Source organism: Balaenoptera ricei, chromosome 10 (assembly GCF_028023285.1).
Source record: "Balaenoptera ricei isolate mBalRic1 chromosome 10, mBalRic1.hap2, whole genome shotgun sequence".
NCBI lineage: Eukaryota > Metazoa > Chordata > Mammalia > Artiodactyla > Balaenopteridae > Balaenoptera > Balaenoptera ricei.
The window spans coordinates 44,810,071-44,826,829 of NC_082648.1; the positions used below are offsets into that span (position 1 = coordinate 44,810,071).

General features: G+C 54.7%; 1 protein-coding gene across 2 annotated transcripts; it reads right to left on the reverse strand.

The window, feature by feature from the left end:
* Positions 1-90: 90 nt before the first annotated feature.
* SPRYD3 (SPRY domain containing 3) lies at positions 91-15,056 on the reverse strand. 2 transcript variants are annotated; one of them, XR_009505373.1, is made up of 12 exons: positions 14,951-15,056; positions 13,323-13,469; positions 12,238-12,313; positions 11,652-11,776; positions 11,212-11,347; positions 10,147-10,332; positions 3,270-3,419; positions 2,776-2,833; positions 2,037-2,156; positions 1,779-1,951; positions 1,274-1,462; positions 91-921 (listed from the first exon to the last, which is right to left on the reverse strand). XR_009505373.1 is itself a non-coding variant. In XM_059935970.1 (11 exons), the coding sequence occupies exons 1-11, from the start codon at positions 14,971-14,973 to the stop codon at positions 1,328-1,330; spliced, it is 1,329 nt and encodes a 442-aa protein (XP_059791953.1). In that variant the 5' UTR covers positions 14,974-15,056; the 3' UTR covers positions 91-1,327. The 2 variants fall into 2 exon arrangements, 1 of the variants encoding a protein (XP_059791953.1); XM_059935970.1 differs by having other exon boundaries at positions 91-1,462.
* Positions 15,057-16,759: the final 1,703 nt, after the last annotated feature.

Consider the following 16,759-nt stretch of genomic DNA (forward strand, 5'->3'; position numbering starts at 1 on the left):
CGTGCCTGGTGAGCAAGTGCCCTCGGCCGCCCCCTCCTCCAGCCCTGTCCCTGGTCCCCTGTACTGGAAAGGATTCCCTTGTCCCGGCCGTACTGATAAATATGGAAACTCCATCTTTATTGGCTGTATAAACATCTCTGGTCTGTACATACATTTCATACATCATAGTGCAGGGCCTGAAGGGAGGGCCAAAGGGGAGGCCCCAGCAGCACAACACCTCGCCCCTCTTCCCAAAGCCCTGCCCACTCTGCCCAAACCAGGGCCACCTGCTCCCGCTCCCTCTCTCTCCCAGAAGTCACTGAGGAGGGGACAGGGGTCAAGGGGCTAGGAGACAGGAGGGCTTGGTGCGGGAGGACACATTAAGTGCTAGAATCAAACACTGAAGCAAAACAGGCAACTGGCACAGGCAGCAAGCAGGGGCGGGGGCAAGGCAGGGTAGGGGAGCATGGGCCCGTGCCCTCGGGCTCTCGCTAGGGCTCTGGGGTCCTGCCCTGACCACGTGGGAGAGACCGGCTCCAGAGTCTCCGCCTGCCTCCCCAGGAACGAGAGACGGGTGCCACAGGTGAGCCAAGGAGGGCAAGGGGGAGACAGGAGCAAAGGCCCCAGTCCCCCGATTTGACAGCCCCCCTCTCACCCCATTAAACACGTCATGGACACCATCTACGTGTGTACAGCTGGGGGAAGCCAGAGACTTGGATTCTCGGGGGGACTGTGGTGCCTGAGCAGGCAGTGAGGGAGGAAGCTGGCTCACAGGGGAAAGAACGGAGACCCTCGAGTAGTCTTCTCGGGACACCAATCAGTGGAAGGAGACAGAGGGCCCAAGAGAGCCCCCCCCTAGCCCAGCCAGGGGGGGATGACAGCGGCAACTGCTTCACACGACGACGAGGACAGGGAACAGGAAAGAAGATGAGAAGAGGAACCCTGTGGTAAACAGAGGAGGGGGTGTCCTGCTCCACCCTTGCCGAGCCTCACGCCCAACAGCAGCTGAGACGGGCGCTCACTCCTCTCCCCTCACACGGGCCAGAGTGGGAGGGGCATGCGGGAGCCCACGGCCAAAGCCAGTGGGACCCACCCGTGAAGCAACACCATCCTTTGGGCTGGTTCCTGTCCAGCCAGGAACTCTCGCCCAGGGACTAACAACAGGGGCAGCACCAGGTCAGAAACATGGGCACAGAGGAGCTTGGCAGGGGCCTGATCTGGTAGGGCAGAGGGACAACACACCCCCTGGGGCCTGCTGGGTAAGCAAATCCTCGGGGCGTCAGGAACGGGGTACCTGGCTCTGCAAAGGGCGAGGAGAGGGAGAAGGAGCAGGTCCAGGGGAGAAGGCCTAGCCACTCAAGGGGTGCAGATCCACTTTGACTTTCTCCCCACAGCTCAGCATCCCAATTGTGGGGAAGAAGCCCCCAGAAGGTACGACAGCATCCTTCTTCCCAATGATCTTGCCATTCCGAGTGAAGAAAACCTGGGGGTGAAAGAGAAAAGTGGGATAGGCAGGCTCTAGCCTCTCCTCTGAGGATGCTGGAGCTACGTAGGCCTGAGCCCCATCACTCCCAACTCGCACCACCGTTGGAGAGACAGAGGGCGATGCAGGAGGTGACCACGAGAGGGCGTCCTGAGGCCGGAAACCAGCCTCCCAGCCAGTCTCCCCACTCAGCAGCCCCACGCCCACAGCAGCCAGGGCTTCCCCTCTCCCCTCCCTGGGCTCCGCTTTCGGCACTAACACCAGACCTCACCGAGGCCCAAGACCCCTAGTCCAACCCCAGACCCACCCCACTCACCACCACCTTCTTGCCCTCATGCTCCTGTTCTATCTCTTCCCCATCATCTTCCTCTTCCTCTTCCTCCTCTTCCTCTTCCCCTTCCTGGTGCAGGTACATGACGTTCCGGACATTCCGGACAGCTCGGGCGGTCGGGGACAGGATCACTGTGTCACAGCTGTCATCACTGTCACCTGGGGGCCAGGAAACCTGAGCTCCTGTGGTACTGCCCCCAGCCTCTGCCCGACCAGCCTGGTTGGCCACGGTCACCCCACTCACCCTCACTGTCCAAGATGTAGTCCCGGGGGAACATGATTCCACAGCCCATGATGTCCCCTTTGTAACAGCGTGGCCCAAAAGGGTCCCCCACACCACTGCCATGGAAGATCTTCCCGTCATCTGTCGGAGGGAGGGGAGAGGACACACACCTGAGGGAGGGGCCGACACCCTACAGCCCCTAGAGCGGCCCCTGCTTAAAGTTCAAGTGTCCCTCCCTCCCTCTCTGGCCCTGAGGAAGGGAGGAGAGAGAATGAGGGCACCAGATTAAAGAGAGACACACATCTGTCCCCTCAAGGGGCTAAGGGGGAAACTCCCTCGGGAGCTGGTCAGAGAGCGGGGGCCCTCGGAGGGGAGGGAGAGGCGGGACCAGGAACTCACAGGAACTCACAGCTCCTCCTTTCTAAAGGAAGCCCTAAAGGAAATCAAGCCGATCAAAAAAAAGAAAATGCAGAATCTGCAGGAAGGGTGCAGAGGGAGCCAACTCAGAGGCCTGGAATGTCCAGTTCGGTCCCAGATCTCCCACCCCTGTTCTGCTCCCCTGGCTTTTTGGGCTGGGAGGAAAAACACAGATGAAGAGAAAGCGCTAGCAGCTTGGGATGGGGAGAGCAGAGAGCGGCAGGGGAAAGTCTCTCCGGCCAGATGCTGAAGGCGAGGCCCCTAGTGCGGGGTCAGGGAAATGGATATCCCTGTGCCCCTATACCCCACCCCCCCAGCTTCCCCAGGGCAGCCCCTCACGCACCTGCATGATAAGCCACAGACCCTCTGCTCCAGCCAGGGTGCCTGTTCTTGGGATAATCCTACACCAAGACAAAAAAAGGAAAGCTGTGGTACCACGCACAGAAAAGAGGACGGGAGAGTGGCTTACGAACCCTCGATCTTCTGAAACAAGCTACGACCCAGATGGTTGCTCCCACCCCGGCAGCCTCACCCCTTCAGGCACTGGAGGTTGCAGGGGAAGGTGGGAAGGTGCTTGGCTTTCCCAGCCAGGGCTGCAGGCTGCCCCCCACCCCACATCCAGGCCTCGGTGTGTGTGGTGCGCCGACGACCCTCTCTCAACTCCGAGGTGACTTGGGGTCTGTACCCTTACACGGCAGACACACACGGCCTGTTCTGTCTCGGGTTAGACCTCCCTCTGCAGCCCAGCCCCTTGATCTCCCCAAGAGCTCCCAGCTCCGGCCCAACAGCCCCAGAGCTGAGCAGCTCCACAGGCCAAAAGCCAGCACTGGCGCCCACCTTTCGGGCCAGCCCCAAGGCGATGTAGCATTTCTCTCCAGGGTCCACGATCTCCACTTCGAAGTAGTGGCTACGGGTGCTCAGCGGGTGCCGGGCCTGGGCCAGCCCCACGTCCACGATGCTCTTGCCCTTGCCCAAGTACTCCAGTAGCTGTGGGGGAAGAACCAGGGGTGGGGGGCAGGCTAGCACCCCACCCCTGGAAACCTGGTTCCAGGGCCATCTGGGGACCAGTTTTCCTGGGTCTCACAAAAAGCCCTGGCCGAAAGGGAAGGGATCCTGGAGGCACAAAGTGGGCCTCAGGGTTCCAGGCAGGCATGGGAGAACAGGGATGGGGGCAGGGGCGTGGAGGTGGCAGCACGAGCAAGAGGGCTGAGCCCCTGCTAAAGGCTGCGCCCACCTGCCTACCGAGCCAAAAACCCTCTCCTTGCTGTGGGGAGCCGGCGAGAGCAGCACGGCGATCCGGATGGCCGAGCGCCAGGACCACACAGGGGTCTGTAGACTCTGCCATTACTTCCCTCAATCACCCTGCCAGGAAAGGGCCACCCAGGGGCTCTGAACACAGAGAAGAGGAGAAGCAAAGGCTAGGCTGAGAGGAAGCCTGATGGCTTTCTCAGGGTGCCTCAGGGGGATGGGGAGGATGCAGAGGTTCGGGGCCAACTCCAGACGTCCGGGGGAGGGGAGACGAGCTCAGAAGCCAGTTCTGCCTGGGATGGGACTGATATAATTTCTCAAGGTCTTTGTTTTACTTGGCTTTGAACAGAGCTGTTTGTAGCGGGGTCAGGGAGGTGCTGAGGGGAGCCAGGGAACCGAGGACACCCAGCTCTTCTCCTTCATTTAATGCGAGGGAGGGGAGCAGGCAGAGAGAAGCTAGAAAGGCAGGCCTTCCTGCTCCCAGCCCCTCATGGCTCTTTCCAGCTGGAGCAGGGGTGTGGAGGGGAGATGACTGATGGGCTCTTGGGGCTCTTCGGCCCCACAGTGATCCTGCCTGGGCATGATGGGGCGGCAACCCCCAATCTGGGAGGATTTATTTATCAGTTGTCATGGTGATAGTAGGGCTGTGACTCAACCCCATCCCTCTTTCCCCCACCCTCAGCATCACCTGGGACTCCTTAATCCCTTTTTAATTAACCAAACTGCCCCTCAAGACTTTCTTCTACCCTCCCACCCCTCAGGCCCTGAAGAAAACTCACTCCCTGAGGATCTCCTCCACTTATCCCTGGCAGACGCTGGCCTCTCACCCCACAAAGAACTCCTGCCTGAACAGGAAAGGCATCACGCTCGCCTGCACCAGTGCCGAAGCCTCCGTGTGTCTTCAGCAGAGGCAGGCGCTGTATCCTCACCAACCCCTTCAGGGAGGCAAGAGAGGGACTCGGCCCCCCTCTCAGCCCTGGATCCCCGAAGCCCTGTCACCTCAAGTCCATTCTCCCCTCCTCCCCAGAGAACTGGAGGCGGGGGACAGGGGGCACCAGGAGAAAAGCCAGAGGTGTACGGGAGGCCGCCTAAACTTTCTTCTCTCCTTCCTGCAGCCAGGACCACACATGTTTCGGGGTACACTGGCTCTGTGATATTCATACTCCTAGCCCAAGTCTCCATTATCTCACACTCCTTTCTTCCATCAGAAAGGGGTCCCCTGCAGGTGGTCTTCTGATTTACTGGGTATTATGAAGGCCCACACTGTTTAAATTCGATTTCTGGTCCTCTGTATGTTCTCAGTGTGGCCTGGGTTCCTCCTCTGCATCTCTCCCCACAGGGCCCGGAGGGGTGTGGTATGATGCACATTAACTAACATAGACTCCACCCAATCCGAGCAGCCCCCAGCCCAACCTCTCCACCCTGCATTGCAGAACTGGGTGGGGGATCCCACAGCTGCCCTTGACCCACTCCATCCAACTGGCCTCGGCATAGGAAACACAGTGTTCTCCACTTCCAGAGCCAAGAGACAGCAGATCCAGATCCTGATCCTTGGGAAAAACCCGCCCAACCACTCCCTCTGCCTCAGCCCAGAGGAAGGCAGGCTGCCGGTTTGTCTATGGATAGGGGGGGGATGGTTCCTTAAGCTAAAAGGCCAGGAGGATGAAACACACTAACATGGGGCTCTAAAACCCACTTCCCAGCCCGCAGAGCAGCTCAGAAAGCAGAGCAGCTCAGACAGACTGCTAAATGCCTAGAAGACTAGGGCCATGCACAAGCCACCTCTTCAAGAGAGGAACCACCCGCCCCTTAGGGTGTAAGCCCCTGGATTCATCTGTTCCTCTGGATCCACTCTCCTGCCCCTGGGCAAAGTCCTCCCAAGCCCTGGGAGCCTTCTCAGAGCACTCAGAGGAGCGGGTGGGGGAAAGTCTGGCCTCCCTGATAGATCCTTACTTGAGTGCACTCCTCCCCTCCTTAGACCTGGGCTGGTAGAAACCTAGAGGAGATGAGAGGTTTAGCACCTAGAGTCTGAGTTGCTAGAATCTTGATGCTGGTCCCTCAATCTGTGCCTCAGGTGCCTCTTAGTTTCTACTTTTTTTTTTTTTTTTTTTTTTGGCCACGCCATGCGGCTTGCGGGATCTGAGTTCCCCGACCAGGGATCGAACCCGTGCCCCCTGCAGTGGAAGTGCGGAGTCCTAACCACTGGACCACCAGGGAATTCCCAAGATACCTCTTAGTTTGAAAGAGAATCAAACAGACCTGGGTTCAAATCCTAGCTCCTGTTACTTACTAGTCACTAAACTCAAGCAAGTGACTCTCACTTCTTTAAGCCTCAGATACTTCAGCAGTAAAATAGGGGTACCACTACCTGCATCTCCAAAAATGGGTACGACGAAGTGAAATGAGTGTCAAGGGCTTAGTCTGGAGCCTGACCCCCGGTAGGTGATAAATGCACACGTTAGCCTTTCCCTGACTCAGGACATGGGGGTGATACTGGAATATCCGAAAGTTCCAATGCTCCCTAAACATTAACAGTCGCCCCCCAAAGCTACAACAGACTGGAACTGCCAATCACAAAGAAGGAAAGGATCTTTCACCTCAGCCCTTACCCCCAGCTAGAATGGTCCCTTGGGCTCCCAGGACACTCCTCAGATGACTCCGTCCCAAGGGACCAACTGTCTTCCTCCCAGTGTTTCTCCTCAAACAATACCCCCAATCAACAGGCATGCTCCTTTACATCTTTGGTGGGGGTGGGGAACTCTTTCCTTAAGGCTCTCAAGACCCCCTCCCCACCCCACCTCCCTCCACACACAACGGAAGCCTTGAGAGGCCAAACAGGTCAACTCCACAGAGCGGAGGCTGCAGACCAGAGGTGCAGAGAGCCTCCTGCACCCCGCCCCCTCCCTCCTACCAGTAGCCCTTCTCAGCCTCCTCTCCTGCTGCGGCCCGCCCTCCTCCTCTTGCCAGCAGAGACCCTAATCCCTCTTGACAGGAGCAAGGGAGGACTCAGTGCCCGGAGGGCCTAAAAGCAATTGAAACACGAACCAAGAACAAGCTCCCCACCGGCCAGCTCAGGCCCCAACACGGTCTCCTCCTGGGTTGGGCCCAGGGAGGACCCCTGAGAGGGTGGGGCCTCATTCACCCCACTTTGTGTACCAAAGCTGTTGCCCCGTCACTAAGGAGTTGTTAGAGGAGCTATGAACAGAAATGAGAAACAAAGACAGAATGAGTCTAATCCCCCAGCCCTACCTACTGCCCCCCGCCCTTGACACATTACCTCACTGTGCAAGGCCTGGGGACAGGAATGAGGGGCAGCACCCCATGCCTGAGCAAATGCAACAGCAATTCTTCAGCATCCCGGAGCTCTGGGAAGGGGGCGCTCTTTAGGAGGGGAAAGTGAGGCCACAGGAAGCAGGGAAAGACTTCCCTCTGGAAAGAGCCAGTCTGTCTATATATAGATCCTCAGATCAAACAAACACAACTAAATATTAACAACTCTTGAATCTAGGTAGTGGGGATACAGTGGGTGTTCACTGTGCTATTTTTTCAACTTTCCTGTATGTTTGAAACTTTTCATAATGAATTGTTGGAGGAAAAAAAAGGGTCAGGAGTCGAATTCACTCTTCTGTAATGGGAAGAACCAGTGAGAAGGGAGAAGAGAGGATAATTGAGACTACAAAACTGGGAGAAAGGGCTAGGAGTAAAAGAATTCCAAGGTAGCCAAGTAAACTCACCTAGGAGGCCCCTGGCTAAAGACACTAGACAGGAGAAATCCCCAGGGACGTGGGAATTTAAGCCCAGGAACTCTGGATTCATCTTGTGAGAAGCGAGCAGGAGAGACTGGCTACAGAAGAGTGGGCCTGGGCAGAAGGCAGCAGCATATATCAGACAGTGGAAAAAGCGGGGGTAGGGGTCAAGGAATGAATATCTGGGCTTAGTTCTGCTACTAATTCGCTGTTTGACATTTGATCAAGTCTCTTCACTTTTCTCTGGGACTGTTTTCTCAGCAGTACAAGAGGATATATGGGAATGTGCGGGCAGTCACGACAACTGGGGCGGGGGCGCGGGGCGGAGCTACCAGCATCCTGGGTCTGGGAACCAGGGATGCTAAATGTCCTGCACATCAAGGAACTGTCTCACCTAAGATGCCCACAGTCTCTGCACTGAGAAACCTGGGCAGGATGGCATCAAAGCCTCCTCCAGACCTTTATGGTTCTATGGGGTGTCCTCCTGGGAACATCACCTGGGGCAGGAGAAACAGGCTGCAACAAGAGCAGAGGTCTGAGGTCTCAGGGAAGGTCTCCCCACAGAGGGGGACGTAAAACAGGAAGGGCAGAGAGGAGAAGCAGCTGTGCTGGACATCTTTAGAAACAGGAGGCACAGCCACAGCCTAATGACCTCCCCCAGGCTCCTCCAGGCTGACACCACTCTGACTGCTGGACTGGAAATACAGTGGAGGGTCAGAAGGGACAAAGAGGATGAGGCAAGGAGGCCAGGAGGCAAGAGTGGATGGGGGGCCGAGGGGCTGGCAGAAACTGGGTAAGTCACCCTCATGTGAAAGATGACGTAGCTGGCAAGACTAGAAGAGAAGCCTGCGTCCCTCAAGAGGCTCATGCCCACGTCTGCCCCAGAGGAGCAAGTGCGCAGGGAGCAGTGTGCCTACCCTGCCAGCTGCCCCAGCTGGGGTGCGGGTTTGACAGAAGAGCTACACTCAACAGCTTATGTCCAAGAAAGAAAAAAATTCTTAAATGTGTGGCCTGAGGGCACTGGAGGAAGGGCAGGGAGGAAGGAAGGCTATTTATAAATGTCTACAGGATTCCGCATCAATTAGAAAAGACTGCCTGGGAGGAGCAGGGAGCAGAGTGGGGACAGGTCCAGGCAGGGGAAGGGTGCCAGGAAAAAAACTCTTGAGGAGAGGTCAAGGATGAGAGCTGGAACATCGCCCTGGCTCAGTCCCAAGTTCAACTCTGTAGATGTTGTCAAAATGATGGTGGAAGGGGAAAAGAAAGGAGGGATGAAGGTCAGGGAGTGGGCATCTGAGGCCTCCTGGACCCTAGTGCCAGAAGGGGGTGCAGAGTGCCCGAAGCTGCAGGAGGCCACACTTTCTGCCTTTTTCCTTGTGTTTGACTCACCTTGAACTCCAGAGTGGAGAGCCTTACTCATAATCCACTCCCACCGCCCCCACCCCCGCTGCTTCTGTTTTGCTATCAAAGGCTGAGTTGAAAACAGCCTGGGTTGGGGTGAGAATGCCAGAGGGCGGAGGAAAAGGTTGAGCCAGGAAGGAGCGGGAGGGCAGCAGAGGGACAATTTGAAGTGGAAGGCCCGAGCGGCCCACTAGAGGTCAGGGCCAGACCCCTAACTCAGCATCCATTCACTCCCAACCCAGCATGAGGCACGGAGGGTAGATATGAAGAATTTCCCTCTCTCAAGGTCCATACGCTTCCCAAGAAAGTTTAAAATCTAGGCAGGGGACTAAAGCAGGTATGATGAGATGTATAAAAAGGCCAGCTTTGGAGGATCAAGGACTCTCACTGAATCATTATCTGCCGCTATTCTCATCCTCTATAAAATGTAGGAAGGCAAAAGAGACTATCATTGATGCTTACTCGAAACAGATCTCAAAGAACCTTCCCCAGCATGAGTGGGACTTGTGACCACACCTGCTCCACAATGCAGAGAATGGAAAGCTGGGCTAGCTGGGCTGGGATCAAGCCAAAAGGGTGTTCCAGGCATCCGGCCGCCAAGTCAGCCCAGCCTCGCAAAGGCAGGCGTGCAGGCAGCAGCGTGCATTGTTGGGGGGGAGGGGGGGGGGCCTGAAGGAACCAAAGCAGGCAAAGGAGAGCTACTGGCTACTGCTTGTTCCCAGGGTTAAGCAACTAGGCTGAGCTCTCAAACAAAGAGAAGGCAGGAAAGAGGACCAACGCTAAGGAGAACACAGATCTGGACTCAAGAATCATGTCAGGACACCAGGCTCTCCTGACAAAATTCCCACTTTCCAAAACCCTACAAAAGACCCTGTCTTGGGACTTCCCTGGTGGCGCAGTGGTTGAGAATCTGCCTGCCAATGCAGGGGACACGGGTTCGAGCCCTGGTCCAGGAAGATCCCACATGCCGCGGAGCAACTAAGCCCGTGCGCTGCAACTGCTGAGCCTAGGCTCTAGAGCCCACAAGCCACAACTACTGAGCCTGTGCACCGCAACTACTGAAGCCCTCGCACCTAGAGCCCGTGCTCCGCAACAAGAGAAGCTACCGCAATGAGAAGCCTGTGCACTGCAATGAAGAGTAGCCCCCACTCGCCGCAACTAGAGAAAGCCCGCATGCAGCAATACAATACAGGCAAAAATAAATAAATTAATTAATTAATTAATTTTAAAAAAGACCCTGTCTTCACTCCCTATTCTAAGCAATCCTGACATGCTTCTGTGGACCCCGGGATTCGGCCCAGCCCTACCTGCCCCTTACTTACAGTTCCGCAGACTCTGACGTCGTGCAGCCGGCCCCATTCGTCCTCGTAACTGTCCACCATCATGACACTGTCGTCCTCGCGGCCCAGCTCAGCGTTCAGGTGCAGCCGCACCTCCTCACCCAGGGAGTGCATGCCCACTGCTGGGAACAGCCCATCGGGGGACATGGGCATGATGGTGGAGCCCACCTGCAGCGGAGGGAGGGGGAGGAAGGGAGGGAGCTGCCACCTGGCTCACTGTCCCACAGCTCATCTAATTCTCACACGGGGACTTTTGAGATGATGCAGCCAGTCATCATCACACACGCTGACAGATAGCAAAACAGAGGTACAAAGAAGCAGAAAAAGCTGCTGAGTACTACTAGCTGAGCAAGGTACCCGCGGAGCTAGAAGGCAAACACAAGTCTCTCGACAACCCCTCATACACTTCAGGTACGCATGAGTGTGGACTGGAGCAGGAAAGTGCTGAGCATAGATGCTTAAGGGAGGAAGACCACTAGGAGGGCCGGCGGAGGCCTGAGAAGGCAATTTCCCAGGGTGGGAGATGGGGCTGGGGAGGAGAAGAAAGAGAGCCGGGGTCTCTCCTATTTGCTCTTATCCCATCCCTTCACCATCACTAGTCTCTCTCTGAAGAGGGAAGGAAAGGAGAAGTGAAACAAGGAACACGAAACACAGAAAGGACATATCCCCAAAAGCATTCAAGTCAAAAATCCCAAGAGGACCTCCAGCTTATGCAGCCAGGTCATAATCTCCCCGTCTTTTTTTCTGCTCAAAATCTTCCCCCACATCACCAATTCTGTCCCCCACAGTTTCTGCCCCTCCTCCACTGCACAAACCTGCCCCTCTGCGTCCATCACCTGGGGAATGTCCCAGCTTCCCCTGGGTGTGGGGAGCATCTTCTCCTACATGCAGGAGACCCCAGGAGAATCTGAGGCTGAACTGAAGAAGATGGGAAATAAGCCCGTGGGGCCCTGGGCAAGCCCCAGCCAGCAGACTCTTCCTTATTACTCACACAAATCCCTGGACAGCTTCAAGCCGTTTAAATCCCACTCAGGATGTCCCACTTACCCGCTTCCCATTTTTGGTGAAGAAGATCTGGGCAGTCTGCACATCAAAGGACACTGGCTCAATGCCACAACCAATCCGGTCCCCGGAGTTGCACTTTGACCCAAACTGGCGGCCCTTGGCCCGGCCATTGTACAGCCTGTGGACAGAGCAGCACAGACACAGGACCCGAACCTGGCTTCCCAACCTCTCCCCAGTGCTCCTGCTCCCGATCACTCTGCAACGGCATCTACCTACGTTCTCGGGGGAGCTCCACCATCCCCTTTAAGTCTGCAAACCTCCAAGGGTAGCCAACAGGCCACCTTCCTGTCCCTATCAGAAAGGTCTATGAAAATACCCCAAGACCAGTGAAGGAATAGCCAAAGCCACCCTGAGGTAGTCCATTATATCCAAGATTCCCAAATCCGTAGGAAAGGGGTCGGGTTCCACAAAAGGCAACTCACTTGCCATCATCAGCATGGTAGGCTACAGAGTCAGGCAACCAGCCAGGCTGGTGATCCAAGCTGTAGTACTGAGGGACCAGTCCCACAGCAATGGTACCCCGGACCCCGCTGTCCACAATAGACACCTGGAGGGAGGAGAGCAGGGCACAGTCAGCAGGGAGGGGAGTTAGACATCAAAGCGGGCTGAGGCTCAAAGAGCAAAAGACAGGGGAATCAGAGAAAAAGTCAGGGCACTCAGAGGGAGAACTGGGGAAAGTGGGGGCCCACTTTACCACAATTACTTAGAAAATAATTTCCAAGCTATGGAAAAAGATGGGAGATGGAGTAGATGCTGGGCTTGGGTTAGGGGGTGGGAAAGGACATGGGTCACAGTCTACCTAGGTGAAGGGCAGGAGAGCAGAAGGGACAGGGTGAAAGGACTTTAGGGTGCCTCTCAGATTAGGCACCATGCTATCCTGGGCCCTTTTCCCAGCCAACAGGATAATCCTGATGGAAAATTTAAAGGACCAGTCAAGAATCCAGTAAAAGAACGCCTTGGAGCTTAACCATCTCACCCCCTGCTCTGCCCACCCCCTGCCTTGATCACCTCAAAATAATTGCTGTCCTTCGTCAGGGGTCGAGAAGCCACGTAGCAGCCAACTTCACCAGAGTTTCCATGGTAACTGAAGGAGGAATGAAGGGGGAGTTCCATTAGCAGCCTAGCCCAGGGGTTGGGGGGAGGGCCTCAGCATCCCCAACTCCCACCCTGTGAGGGCCAGCACAGAAGAGAATCCATCAGGCCATACTTCAGGACATCTGCACAAACACCATAACAAGATACTTGAGGTCACCCACCCTACCCGCTGCCTCCAGCCAGGGCCCAGCCCACACCAAACCAATGCAAGCCTGGCTTCTTCACTGCCGGTGGGGAAGAGAATGTGGAGCCTCCCTCAGTTGCCTATTAGGGGTCTCACAACCCTGTCTAACCTCAGTCCCTCATGCTGCAGCTTCGGCCCTTTTCCTCTGGCTCTGTCCTCAGTGGAGCTGGAGAGCGGCTGGTCTCGATCCTCGGGACCAAAGCCCTTCGCAGATTGGAAGACAGTTATTCAGTCCCCACTCCTCAGCTTTCTTGTCTCCAGGCTAGATAGCACTACTTCCTTCCCCCCTTCCAGTGACAACTTTGTGAGAGAATTAGACTCGGATGGAGTCAGGGGAAAGGTTCAAGCCAGAAAATAGAGCGATAACAAACACAAACACACAAACCAAAGGGTTGGAAGGCAGTAAGCAGGATGCACTACAGGACTGTCCTTCCCAAAACAGGAAATCCACTGCCTTTGAATGGCCATTCTTCACCGATCCCAACTCCAGAGATGCAGGCAGGAGACCCAGGCATCGCACAGACTCAATGGAGTCCTTTCAACAAGGCAGTTGGGCAATTCCTGAGACCCGAGCAGCCTCCATCTCTGACATGACTGCTTCCAATGCGGATCAGGACAGAGGGACCCAGAGACACAGGCAGAGGGGGGGTGCGGGGTGAAGAAGCATATACTGCTCCATTCGGAAAGGCCTCCAGGGTTTATAACATACCCCTCCATGTGCAGTGCAGACAGTCCTCTGCCTTTGCAAAAGCCCCTTTTCATCTCTAAGATCTGGCACAGAAAGGAAAATGTGGAAGCACTCCCCGAAACTCACCTCAAAGTGTCTCCATCTACAAGAATGTGCTTGAACCTCTCCTGATATCGGAAAGCCCGGACCTCTCGAATCTCCCGGATCCTCCGGCGCCAATTCAGAAACCGGTAGTGCAGGTTGAGGTCATCCATCTTGTTCATGAGAACAAACCTGCCAGGGGGAGAAGGGGATTGAGGAGGAGGAAGCAAGGCGCTGAGCAAAGTACCTCAGCCTGTTCCACCCAGAATGCGGAGAGGACACTGGACTTGAAGCCAGTTGCCCAGATTGACCTCAACAGTCCCCACCCTCATCCTTTCATTCAGCAAACATTTACTGAGCTCCCACTATGTGCTCCTACTGTCCTAGGTGCTAGGGATACAGCTGTGAACAAGATGGATGGGATGTCTGCTCTCATAGCACTTCCATTCTATTGGGGGAGGCATGACAGGCAATAAACAGACATGACAACGTTAGACAGTGGAGGAAAAAGCAGAGTGCTGTGATAAAGAATAATGGGGTGAACTCTATGAGATGAAAAGGTGACAGGCATGTAACAAGCCCAAGAAAGAGCATCCCAGGCAGAAGGGACAGCCAGGACACAGGTCCTGAGGTGCAAGGCAGCTGGCATGGTAGGAAAATAGAAAGGCCAGGTGGCTAGTGTGTAGGGAGGGAGAATGTACCAGAAGAGGATGGAAGAAAGGTAGGGGCCAGATCAACGCCCTACAGACCGTGTTAAGGAGTGTGAATTTTATTTCAAGTGTGATGGGAAAGCTCTGGAGGGTTTTAAGCAAGAAAATTATATGATTTTAAGGTTTATCACATCGTAAAGATCATTCAGGCGGTTGGTTGGAGACTAAACTGATCCTATAAGGAGCAAGAACAGAAGTGGCAAACAATTAATTAGGAGGCTGTTGCAGCTGTTCCGATGAGAGATGGCATCCCCAAAGATGGTAGCAGTGAAGATGGAGTGGAGTAGGATGACCCAGGTATTTAAACCACTAACAGTGCTAACATATGAATGAATGAATGAATGAATGAATGGACGAATCTTTCCCAAAGCGACAAAAAGGGGAGGTACTTTCTCTTCCCATCCCCCAAACCCTTGGACAAGGGTTCCATCCAGGCCTGACTGTGCCTTGCACACAGCAGGGGCTTAGGAAGCCTCAGCTAGGCTGAATTCAATCCCAATGCGCATATTACACGCTTCTGCAGTAGCTACAAGCCACCGCGTGACCAAAAGGGTAGGCAGCTGTGGGGCAGCCCTAGGATTGGCCTCCTTGGCACTCGGCCAGGGGGCTCGACCCTAGGTCGATGTTGGCGCCCAGACCTCGGGGCATCTGCTTGCCTAGAACCCCACAGCCTTGGCGCCGCCGAGACGCGGCCGCACCGGGCCCCGCCTCCACCTCGGGCACAGCCCGATCACTCAGACAAGACCCGGGGGAAAGGGGCCCTGGCCCGTCAGTGTGACTACGCCCAGTCTCCCCAGGCCCTGCACTGGGCCAAGGAGGGTCCCCAGGGAGGAAGACCAGTGACCAGAGCGCAAGACCCCGCCCCTGACTCCGAAGCCTCTTCCCAGGACCCCAGCCTCCCGCCTCAGGCTCCGTGGAGACCGACCCGAGGCCTCCGGGACCCCGCCCCCGATCCCCGCCTACCGGGGCCGCCGCGTCCTCCTCATCCATAGGCCTCTGAGCTCCGCTCACTAGCTCTTCGGCCACCGCCACCACACACATCCGGGTCCCCGCCCTTCCTACGCTCCCCGAGGCCCGCCCCTTTCCACCCACCCCGGCCAACCTGCAGCGGCTGAGGACGACAGGCACCTGCAGAAGCCAATCGGAGGACGCAGGCCGGGTCGGGCGCGGCCCGGTGAACCCGGTACCTAGTGCCGGGTAAGGGGCTGCTAAATGCGGGTGTCGAGAGGGTGGGAGGTGGCGACGTGGCAGCGCGGACGCCGCACTGGGCGCCCTGGGCGCTGACTGGCCGGTCAAGGGGCGGCTCCCTCCGGGCGGGGTGGGCGGGGAAGGTCGCTGCGCACCCACAAATACTGAGACTATTCCCTGAGCGCTCGTTCCGTGTCGGACGTGAGGCTAAGAGCTTTGTAGGAATGTCCTTTTAATCCGCTCAACAACCTTATGAAATGAGTCTTATTAAATCCTTTTTGTAGATGCAGAGCCTGAGGCTGGCCTCCACAGCTCGTGCGCCTGTTACCATATGCTTTGTATTCTCCCGAGCTCCATTTCATGTTACCTTTCCTTCATTCTAGGCAGGGCATTCCCTTCCCGGAGGAGAGAACTTAAGATGCAAAAAGCAGTGGCATGAAACGGCACGCTGTTCAGGAACAGAGGGGTTGGTGTGACATAAGGAAAGTTAGGCTGGGGCCATAATGTGAAGGGAAGAAAGATACTGACGTTTATTGAGCACCTACTAAAGGGTGATTATTGCCATTCTGGGGAGGATTTCCCCGTTTCCTCCCATCACCGAATTTCTCTATTCCAGATAGGAAGGTTTTCCCTCCTCTGTATTCTTATACCATGTCGTTTGCACCTCATTTATAGCACTTATTACAGTCTTACTTTTATTATTAAAGTAACTTGTGTTTGTAGATCTGTCTCTGCTGGACTGTGAGCTCCTTCAGACCCCTGAGAGCTATCCTATTCTTATCATAAATAGGTGCTCTACAAATGTTGAATGAAACGGAAGCCATCCTCTCCTATACCATAAACAGTGGCCACTTGGCATAATGGAGATAAGGTGTCAGAAATAGGTGTAGACCAGACATTAGGAAATCTGGATTAGAACCCCAGATCTGTGACTGACATTTACTTGTCATGTTTCCTTAGGCTCCTTAATCTGGGACAGTTATTCAGTCTTTCCTGAAGAGTAGATGCCAATTATCTTGTTTAATATCCCTCAGTTTCATTTTATCTGATATTTACTCATTATTAGATTGAGGTTATGCATTACCAACTTCATCCAGATCTGTGATTAATTTTGAGATAATTTTTTTCTTTTTTTTTTGCATATGGACGTCCAGTTGTTCCAGCAGCATTTGTTAAAAAGACTGTCCTTTCTCTACTGAATTCCTTTGCACCTTTGTCAAACATCTATTGAACAAGTAAAAAAGAAAAAAAAAAAGTGTTTAAAGAAAAGGAAAAAAATCAATTTACTGTATTTTTCTGGATCTATTTCTAGACTCTCTCTGTTCCACTGATCTGTTTTTCTATCTTTATGTTTTGATTACTATAGCTTTATAATGAGCCTTGAAATCAGGTAGTATAAGTCCTTCAATTTTGTACTTTTTAAAAGTTGGTTTGAGTTATTCCAGATCCTTTGCTTTTCTATATGAGACAATCAGCTTGCCAATTGCTACAAAAAAGCCTTCTGGGATTTTAATTGGGATTACATTGACTCTATTGATCAATTTTGGGAGAACTGACATTTTAACAATATGGAGTCTTCCAATC